The sequence below is a fragment of the Cyrtonyx montezumae genome, unplaced genomic scaffold (genome assembly GCF_038088225.1).
Source record: "Cyrtonyx montezumae isolate F1298 unplaced genomic scaffold, pur_monq_1.0 scaffold_3, whole genome shotgun sequence".
Classification (NCBI taxonomy): domain Eukaryota; kingdom Metazoa; phylum Chordata; class Aves; order Galliformes; family Odontophoridae; genus Cyrtonyx; species Cyrtonyx montezumae.
In genome coordinates this window covers 80,429,532-80,440,553 of record NW_027072034.1, presented here as the reverse complement: position 1 = coordinate 80,440,553, position 11,022 = coordinate 80,429,532, and the positions used below count along the sequence as shown (strand labels likewise).

The following is an 11,022-nucleotide window of genomic DNA, read 5'->3' as shown; positions in this document are numbered from 1 at the left end:
AGTAATGCTGCCTGAAACCACACCCACTGAGTCATGGCATAGAATTTCCTTAACAGATTCATTTCAAAGATGTTTTGGATTTTTTGGTAGCGGAGGAAATTTTTCTACTTCATCCAGTAGATTCTTTTTTGAGTTTTTTTTTTTTTTGTTTTTGTTATTTTTTTAAGAGGAGGAGACCAAAGAGATACCATGATTTAAAATTAGCCAGCACTGTACATAGTTGTCCCACATATGAGAATAAGCAGATAATTGATGACTAATATGTGTGATGCACTATTTGACTGCATATCAAAGTGGCTGTACCTGACCTGACAAGCTGATGCATATACACGTGCAGCAGTTACACTGCACATTTATATTTTCTTCTGTTTGGAACTAGTATTAAAAATTCCTTTGTAAGTGAAGATTGCTGCTATAGAATCTGCTATAAACTTAAACAAATATAGGAACTTCAGTTGTAGCTTGTAGCAAAATCTGAATTTTTCTTCTACATCAAAAGATTTCCTTAGAAGTTCTGCTCTTCTGGAGTGCTTTTCTTGCTGCACGTTTTATAGTTCTTTTCCTCCTCCTTTTTGCCTCCTCCTTTTCCTTCCGATAATGGGTTTTGATGAAAAGGGAGAAACCTTATCAATATTAAATACTGTCATATTCTGTCATTTCCCCAGTTTATGTGCTATGTTTTGAAAATACAAAAACTCCTGCTTCCAGAAAAGAAAAATTCAAATCATTAGCTTCCAGTGAAAATGGAATTTTTTAACTTTTCTTAGCTTTAGTGCGTTGTTGCAGGTGTGAAGATATTTATTTGATGGCTTCTCACAGAGTTGTGCCTGGTAGATTTGGTAAGTGCCCCCTCCATCTTTTACCTGCATTCAGAATCATGTGTTTGCTGCTGATCAATAATTAACTCACTGTTTGCCCATAGAAGTCCTTTCACCTTGTGCTCAATGAAGTATGCTCGCTGGGCACGTTGTGCTTTGGTTTGTGTGCTTGAATGAGAGGGATTGATCTGTGTGAGGTTATTATTAGCAACCAATTCAGTAATTGCTATATGATGATTTCTTTATGCTAGCTCCCTCTTTGTCTCTATAGTGTGATTGTTAAAACTGATAACAACCTTTGGCTGCCTTGGAGCACTTAGGACAGTTTTTGAGATAAAGCAGAAAGAATTTTGCTGTAGGTCCTAGCCTGTGATTTGTAGAAAGATGAAAACAATTTCAGTTTTTTTTTTTTTTTTTGAAGAGTTATCTGTTCTTGATTGCACAGACTCAGTTTAGGCTATTCTGCTTGAATAATTGACAGCACTAATTTGTTTTAAAGGTCAATCTACAGTGCTACTGTTTCAGTATGTTTCTGTTTGTAGTACAGCAAGTGCCAGGACCATAATTACTAGGTGCTGGAATAGACAATAAATTTCCTCAGTCGGAAGTAGCCAGCTTTTATTATTAGAAAATACTGCTTATGCTTCTCTTTCCATGCTTTGTTTTTATGGAGCGTGTAAATATCAATACTTCTCAAAAGTACTGCATAGCTTTTGAGAATAACAGTGTTGATAGTGCTACACTTTGTTTTGCCGGTATGGCCTGGATTCATGGAACTCCATGCATGGCTTTTAACCACAAGATCTTTTGATGTTATTGGTGTTGTTTAAAAATATGGACAAGCAATGATGATAAAGCTGGATGAACATATAATGTTGACAAGGAGAAGTCAATATAGTAGCTGTGTTTATGATATAGGCAATAAAATTGCCTGGTCTTGAAAGAGCTGAACCTGAAAATGTATTTCTGCATCACTTGTAACATTATTAATTGTAGTATTTTGCAGACAACCAATGCTAACTGAAAAAAAAAAAAACAAACCAAAAACATCTGTATGCAGTTAATAGATAGAAAGAAACAAGGTCTTCATGTTATTAATGCTGATGTTCAAAACACTGATCCTTCCCAAAGCCTGGAGGACACAGTGAGATACAGTGAATTTTTTTTTAAATGAAACTTCTACTGGAAGTTTTTTAAATGAAATTTTTAAATGAAATTTTCTACTGGAAAAGAAACAGGCTAACCCAGATGACTTCAGGTTGCTCAACTTTACATGGGTGTTATGAGATGAGGAAAGTGAGGAGAAAATAGGTAAATGGCCAATATAGGACTTGTTAGAAGATTCAAGAAAGCTGATGGATGCTAATAGTTGTAGCTTAATGGGGGATTGGTCTTATCCATTTTGTTCACTATTTTAAAACTATCAATTTTATCAAACTTTTTTTTTTGTGAAAAGCAATTTCACTGATAACAATGTGTTTTTGATTCCTGATATATATGATACCTTTCACCTTTTGATTACTACTTCATGATCCGTTGTCTGAGAAATTCAAAAATACAACCACTAAGTTCATGCAAGTGGATAACACTGAAGTGACATATTGATTATCAACTTTGATTCCAAGCTCACAATCACAAAAGAAGAGTTTTCTGGGTATTCTGGATATTAATTCTTGGCCTAAAATATTGGTTTTGTTTTGATTTTTTTTTTTTTTATATACAAGGAAAAAATTAAGTATTAGAAAAATTCAATCAGTTAATGAAGCAATGAAACAGCGACTCATTTAAGTTGTTTTAGTTTTGTCTCATCAGCCAGTCACGTGAGAATACAGAGAGGTCTTTGAATCCCATTATGGTAAGGAACTTTTTGAACAGTATTTTAAAGTCCAGAATTGCAAAGGATGGAGATTGGGTGTTTGTTCTTTGACAGAGGGATGTGTGGTATGTGCTGCTGGAAATGAGGCAAACTGACTTAAAAGTGAAGATAATTTAGTTTTAACAGAATGTGCTCCAGAAACACTGTTCCTCATCAGTTTTATAGGAATGCTTGTTTGCCAGAAATAATTTTTTCATAAAATCCAAATTATGGTTATTTTTACGCTGTCAAACTCTTAAACACTGGTACTGAAGGAAATCCTTAGCCAAAGGTAAGATCAGGACCAGAGCAGAAGTGAGACAAATATTATAACTTATTACTTTAAAATCATTGAAGCACTTTGCTAAGGATTGTGGTAGATTCTTTAATTTAAAAAAAGTACTTAATAATGAAACACTACTGGACTGTATATCTTAAGATTTTCTCTTCAACAACAGTGCACATATTGTAGTCCAGCCTGGTTGTTGCTGGACTCTGGATTTTCAATCAAGTTCATATGAGTCAAAACAGCTCTTGGGTACATGGAATTAGCTCCATGCATGTGGAATAGGAGGTAAACTATTTTTTTCATGCCTGTAGTCTTCTGCTGTATAAGTTGTTTGTGATTGTTTTCAGGTTTAAGCACCGAACTATCCAGAAGTTTAGTAAGTGAACATTTAGCTATTAGTCATGTCTGATTTATTTACTTTTTAACTGTTTCCCTATCTCTTCTAAAGCTATGTCATACCTGTTTAGATAGAGTTATCATAGAAGCTGCCAGTTAGGCCATTCTGCCGTTGAGCAAGGCACTGTTGAACCTGGAACTTACCAGGTTTTGTTTTGAAGTAGTATAAAGTAGTTTCATCCTATTTTTATCTGACTCCAGAATGAAATTATTTCTATTCCTTTTTTAAGTATTTTTCTTGAAAACATTAGGAAGACATTCTTGAAAAAAAGTTGTAAATTTGTATTCATGGGAAAAAGAGATTTTTCTTTTTCTCTAATAACACCAGTTCACAGAGATAAAATTTAACAATTTTCTTGTTGTTTTGACGTGTTTTTAAACACTATCAAAAAAAGGGAGACACCTTTGTTGATATAGTTGACATTTGTACAGAGCTTATCAAAAGGTACTTTCCTAATAATTTCTCCTTAGATAAATTTCAACAGATCTTAATGAAGACTCGATTAGAAAGATTCTGATTTCAGACAGATCTTTAGGCTGACCTGTTAGCTGCCAATGGGAAGCCATTTCATTATCTGAGTTTCTTGAGAATGTTGTGAGAACCAAACTGAAGTTAATGTATTTGGAAAATATGAATATTCATAGTATGAGGTAACCTGTAGTAGACTTGAAATATATTTAGCTCTGCATCTGCTTCTAGTCCCTGTACCTAGTCCCTCAGCATTTTCTTCTTTCACAAGGAATGATTCCTTATGCTTTAGGAGGTGTAAAATCTAACTGGGAAATTTCCACTATGCTGACTATTCTGAGTTTTTCTACCTTCTCGGAAGATGGAATATGTTTCCCCTTCTTCCTAACCAAGTTAAACATCTTGTAATTGTAAGTAATCTAAGTAATTGTTTTCTGCTTCTGATATCCTGCTGCTTCAGTAGACAATGACCCATCCGCAGTCTGTAAGGGGCTGAAGCAGCTTCTCCTTGGTGCATGTCTCTTTGTGAAAATGATGTGGAGGAGGGGAGTGAAGGTATGAAGGTAGTTTAAACAGTTTTTTTTTTTTTTTATCTCTACTGGATCCCTGTCAGCAAGGGGAGGAGGAGGTGAAGAGCAGTGACCTGAGTGTAGTGAACAGTGTTACCCTCTTGCGTCAGGATTATTTCATTTCTGAGGGGAAGTTGGAAGCTGCAACAGCAATAAAAGCAGCAGTTTCTGCTTCATCTTCCAGAGCAGCATAAGCAGGCATCCATACCATGACACTCCACTGCTTATATCTTTTTCTCTTGCTTTTGCTCAGTTCATGGTTGCCGGATTCAGAGAAGCACGTGGTGGGAGCTGTGAAGGTCAGGGAGCACTATATAGCTGCTCAGTTCACTATTTGGACCTACAAACCGGAGTCTGAGGAAAAGTCCAGGTAACAAAGTACAAGATGGGAAGGCTGAAACTAATCCTGTCTTATGACTGAAAATGTTTTTAGTCTCCTATGGAGTTTTAGAGACCAGGAATATACTTCAGTTGGTTTTGGAGGACCTGTGTGATCTGAACTGGAACCAATGAAGTAATAAAAGCTTTGATAAAATATTTTTTTATATTTTCAGAGCACTTTTGTTGCATATATTCCAGAATTTGATTTTATCATCTTCTATATCTTTACAGGTTTTTTGTCTTGTTTTGTTGGTTTGTTTTTTGTTGTTCTGTTTTGTTTTAGGGTCATTATTTTTAAATATATGGATTTTGTGGACTGCTAGAATTAGCAGTAGTTTGGTAATACTGTGAAGGCTTTCAGACTTTAGGAAATAAACAGCTTCTAATTTGTGGGTACTCTTACTTTCACTTAAAACAGAGCCTGATGAACTTTGGAACTAGCTGCTGTTGTTTCTGAGTTATTTGGTAGTTTTTGTGAAATGTTCATCCTGTGTTCTGCTGAGCAAAGGTTGTAGAATCAAGTACTGCTATTTAAGTGAAAATACTATTTTCAAAATTCTTTTTTCGTATGGCCTTGCATACTGATAATGCTACACGCATATGTGGATCAAGCTTATAAAATAGCTTCATTGTACTGACAGGATATACTTATGATAATAAACACTGCAAGTGCAGTGCTACACATGACTTGCACCTTCTTCAGAATTACTTAAATTCATTCTTATACTGTGTTCAATGTATAGCCACAATACACAGCTTTTATTTGTTCCTGAGTTGGGGTGAAATAATACAAATTACTTCTCTAACACCGAAGGATGTATTTTAATACTACTGTATTTTTTTGTATCAGTGCGTGACTTGTTTTCTTAGTCTGATTTTGTGTGTGTGTGTATTGGATTTCTGGGTGCTAAATCTGAACTTTCCAGGTAGATTTCGGTTTTCCAAATATTTGTTTTTCAAGATTAATTCAAACAAATTTTCCATGGTTTCTAAAACTCAACTTGGAAGTGTGATAAAACTGTTATGACCTTAATGCCAAACTGCCAAGATAGAAGAAAATGGAATTCACGTGTAGGTAAATGAAGCCAATTGTCAACTATTGTCCTGGGCATGTGGATTTAGTGTTTAGAACTCAATTCTTGCCTGCACTAAATGTGTCAATATAAACATTACCTACCATTTCATTAAACATCACATTTTAGATAGATTGTATTCATGCAGTGGATATCATTACGCCTCAAACCTCACTTTGAAGTTTTCACTCTGTAATATATAAGAGTTTTTCCATATACAATGCTTACTGAAACAATATCACATAAATACTTAGAGCAACTCAATATTGAGTGGATCTAATGAATTTTGTGGAATCCCAGCTCAGAAAAGAACCTCCAGAAAGATATTTATTGCAGAGGGGCTAATGGCTTGAATCCCTTCCTCAGGATACTTAACTTTCCTTCAGCTAGAATAATAGAATGGCTTGGGTTGGAAGGGATTGTAAAGATCTCAGTTTCAATCCACCTGCTGCAGGCAGGTTTGCCACCTACAAGCTCAGGCGGCCCAGGCCCCATCCAGTCTGGCCCTATCCAGTCTGACCTCCAGGAATGGGGCATCAACAGCTTCTCTGGGCAATCTGTTCCAGAATCTCACCATCTTCTCAGTGAAAAAGTTCCCCCAACATCTAATCTAAATCTTCCCTCCTTAGAAACCATTCCTCTTTGTCCTATCATTATCTAGCCATGTAAAAAGTTTATTTATCTCCTGTTTAAAATCCCTTTACATATCAGGAGAATGTAATGTAGTCTACCCAGAGCCTTCTCTTCTCTACAAGCCCAGCTCCTTCAGCCTGTCTTCGCAGGAGGGGTCCTCCAGCCCTGTGATAATTTTCTTAGCCCTCTTCTCAGTGCTTCCTAATAGCTCCTCATCTTCCCTATGAACCCTGTGTTTGGGACCCAAGACCTGAATACAGCACTCTAGATGGGGCCTCAGGAGAGCGTAGTAGAGAGGGACAGTCACAACCCTCACCTTGATGGCCATTGGCCTACTAGGCAGCCAGGGCTCACTGTTAATTCTCGTTGAGTTTTTCATCAGTCACAATCCCTAAGTCCTTCTCAGCAGGGCTACTCTTGAGGAGTTCTTCTCCCAGTCTGTATACACATCTGGGATTACCCTAACCCAAGTGTAAAACCTTGCACCTTGCTTTGCTAAACCTCATACATTTTCTGAGGTATCCATTAAGCAGAATTGGCATGTTTTGGAGTCTTTATCCTTTTAATATTTTTTGTAACTTTTCTGGTTTCAGATTGACACATTTGGATCCTGTGTTTAAGAAAATTACTTACAGAGAATATGAAGTGGATTTTAAAAAAGAAAAGCCAGCAAATAAGAATGCAGGTAAACAGGAAAGAAGATGCTTGTTTGCTGCTTGTCTTAAAGCCAGTAATACAATCACAGTGATGACACTATAAATTAATGTGCAAGCAGCTCAAGGTCTGAGAGCAAATATGTTTCTGACAGATCACTGGAAGGGAAAAAATAAACCATGAGGTCAGGTATGAAAAAAAACTCCTTGCCTCTGCTTTTTTTTACTACCTGAAGGTGCTTTAAAGGTTGGAGGCAATGCTATGTTGTACTTGTATTTTGATACTTATGCAGAGTAATTATATATTCCGTTCTTCGTATTGGTGAATAAAATAACTTCTGATGTTAAAAGCATCTAGATTTCAAAGCAGACAAGCGTATGTCAGGTGGCAATATCAAATTGTTTCAAGTGAGCCTGAACAATCTGACTCTTTCCAGATATGTTCTGTTCTATTTTCTGAAAATGTTTCTTATTTAACAGAGAAAGAAAATCCCAAAGTGGCTTACAATAAAGGAGACAAACAGGTGAAAGATTACCTCAGCAGACTTCTTCCATTGAGGTTTTTTTAATATGTTTTTGGTTCTTCAACATGAGAAAAAGTTTAAGTCCCTCCTAGAACCACTTGCAGGCTTTGCATAATGGAATTTTCAAATGAAATTTTGAACTTTAGAATACATTTTTGGAACTTTTTGTTCTTTGACAGGTGGCATATAGAGTGCTACTTAAGGAAATATTTTATTGCCCTTGTAACTCGAATAAGAGTGCCTTCCTAAAAATACCTGACTAAATTGCATGTGAAGGAATAAACTGTAGAAATCCACAGTGAACTACAGCAGAAACCTTTTAATAAATATGCAGTATCTGGGAAATAGCTGGAGTGGTACTCACTAGGTATGCAGTTTATAAAATTACTGACTGTGAGCTGCAGGTTTTGCAGCCCAGTGTGACTTTTTGCAGGTAAATCTTTCTTGCAGTGTTATTACATTCCTGTCTGTAGTTACTGCAATTTGCACTTTGAGAGAGCTCTTATTCTTTGCTGGATAAAGACACCTCTTCTGTTCATTAAAGAAATGTTCACAGTTTTCTCGCTCCTTATCTTAACAGGACTCCTTGGGCCAACTCTACGTGCCGAAGTGGGAGATACTTTAGTTGTTCACTTTAAGAATATGGCTGACAAACCCATGAGTATTCATCCCCAGGGCCTAGTTTACAACAAAAAGGCAGAAGGTAAATGCTGTAAAATCTTTATGTTTTCTTCCTGTAGATTAGAAAGAGAATGTTGACAATGTTGACATCCTGGTGGGGTTCTATAGATCTTCGAATGAGGATGAAGAGATAGACAAGGTGTTTTATGAGCAGCTGGCAGAAGCTGCATGATTGCCAGCCCTTGTTCTCATGGGAGACTTCAATTTCCCTGATATTTGCCAGAAGTACAGTGCAGAAGAAGCAGTCTAGGAGGTTTCTAGAGTGTGCAGAAGATAACTTGGTGACGCAGCTGGTAAGAGAGCCCACCAGTAGAGGCGCCCTGCCAGACCTGCTTTTTGCAAACAGAGAAGACCTGGTGGGAGATGCAGAAGTTGGAAGCTGTCTTGGACAGGGTGACCATGAAATGGTGGAGTCTTCTGTTCTTGGTGAAGTCAGGTGGGGGGAAGCAAAACTGCTACCTTGAACTTCCACAAGGTGGACTTTGACTATTCAGGATACTGTTGGGGGGGAGGTCTCTGGAGATTCGATCCTGAAGGGTTAAATTGTCCAGGAAGGCAGGTCAATCCTCAGGAGGGAAGTTTTAATGACATAGGAATAGGCTATCCCTCTGTGCTCCAAGATGAGCCAGCAAGGAAGAATACTGGCATGGATGAACAGGGATTTTTTTCTGAGGCTTCAGGAGAAGGAGCTGTCCCTTCCTCCTGTGGAAGAAGGGACAGGCAGCTTTGGGAGAGTACAAGTTGATAGGATATGTAGGGAGAAAATGAGAAAGGCAAAAGCCCAGCTTGAATTCAGTCTGGAAACTGGTAAACGAGAACAAAAAACTTTTTTACTAATATATTAACAGTAAAAGGAGAACTAAGAAGAATCTCCATCCTTTAGTGTATGTGGTAGTGAACATACCTGTTGAAAATAAGGAAAAGACTGAGGTTTTCAATGTCTTCTTTACATCTGTTTTTAATAGTCAGACCAGTTATCCTCAGGTATTCAATGCCATGACATGGAAGTTTTAGATGGGAAGCAGAATAATGATTCAGGTGGAAACAGTTCAGGTGGAGGAGCAGGTCTCTGTCAGAAGTTCATGAGGCCAGATGGTATCTACCCAGGGGTGCTGAGAGACCTGGCAGAGGTGATTACCAAACTGCTTTCCATCATCTCAGTGTTCCTGATCAACTGGAGAGATCCCAGAGGATTGGAGGCTTGCCAAGGTGAATCTCATCTACAAGAAATGTTGTAGAGAAAATCTGGGGAGCTACAAGCCTTTCAGCGTGACCTGGTTGCCAGGGAAGGTTATGGGAGCAGATCAGTGTGTGCAGGATAGCTGGGGGATCTGGCTCAGCCAGCATGGGTTAACAAAAGGCAGGTTCTACCTAAACAACCTGATCTCATTCTGTGAGTGACCCTCCTGGTGGATGAGGAAAAGGTTGTTGATATGGTCTACCTAGTTTTAGCAAAGCCTTCGACACTGTCTCCCACAGTATTCTTCTGGAGAAGCTGGCAGCCCATGGCTTGGGTACACTCTTTGCTGGGTAAAGAACTGGCTGGAGGGCTGGGCCCAGAGAGTGGTGGTGAATGGAGTTAAATCCAGCTGGTGACTGGTCACAGGTTGTGTTCCCCAGGGGTATATATGGGGCTTGTCCTTTTTAACGTCCTTACTGATGACATGAACGAGGGTTTTGTGTGTGCCCTCAGTAACTTTGCAGATGTCACCAAGCTGGGAGGAAATGTCAATCTCCCTGAAGGTAGGAGGGTCCTACAGAGCAATCTGGACAGGCTGGATAGCTGGGCTGAGGTCAACGGGATGAAGTTCAACATGTTCAAGTGCTGAGTCCTACACTTAGGCCACAACAACCCCAGGCATTGCTACAGGCAGAGTGGCTGGAAGGCTGTGTGGAAGAAGTGGACCTGGGGATGTTGGTCAATGCTAGGCTGGTTAACATGAACCAACAGTGTGCCCAGGTGGCCAAGAAGGCCAATGGCATCCTGGCTTGCGTTAGAAATAATGCAGGGAGGTTTTTGTCCCCTGTATTTAGCTCTGATGAGGCCACACCTCAAGTACTGTGTTCAGTTTTGGTCTTCTCACTACGAGAAAGACATTGAGGCCCTGGAGCATGTTCAGAGAAGGGCAGCAAGGCTGGTGAGGGATCTGGACCTCAAGACTTAATGGAGAGCTGTGGGAACTGGGATTGTTTCATCTGTAGAAGAAGAGGCTCAGGCGTGACCTTATTGCTGTCTACAACTACCTGAAAGGAGGTTATATCAACGTGGAGGTTGGCCTCTTTTCCCATGTAATTAGTGATAGGACTAGAGGGAACAGCCCCAAGTTGCACCAGGACAGATTCAGGTTGGAGGTGTTAGTTCTTCTCTGAAACAGTGCTCAGGAGGTGGAGTGGGCTGCCCAGGGAGGTGGAGGAGTCACTGTCCCTGGAAGTGAGTAATGTTTAGATGAGGTACTAAGGGACATACAAAATTCATTAGAGCTATGAAAGCAGCCTGAACCAGGTGGAAAGATAGAGTTACTAATTGAGAAAATAGCTCTTTCAGAATGAAGGAAAATTAGATTCAAGACTGTGCTACAGAATATTTATTCATAAAAAGAGAAGCACCTTCATCAGTGGGGACTTATACAGCCTTTGAGCCCAGAAACCTGAAAATTACTGTAGATACGAATTGTGTGGAG

At 38.8% G+C, this 11,022-nt stretch overlaps 1 protein-coding gene across 1 annotated transcript in view; it reads left to right on the top strand.

Annotated features, from left to right (window-relative positions):
• Positions 1–4,573: 4,573 nt before the first annotated feature.
• The window catches only part of F5 (coagulation factor V), a 36,866-nt gene continuing 30,417 nt past the window's right edge, over positions 4,574–11,022 (top strand). The window contains exons 1-3 of the mRNA XM_065742018.1: positions 4,574–4,766; positions 7,077–7,168; positions 8,241–8,363. Coding sequence (XP_065598090.1) covers positions 4,606–4,766; positions 7,077–7,168; positions 8,241–8,363 — 376 coding nt within the window. The 5' untranslated portion in view covers positions 4,574–4,605. The remainder of the gene's footprint in view (positions 4,767–7,076; positions 7,169–8,240; positions 8,364–11,022) is intronic.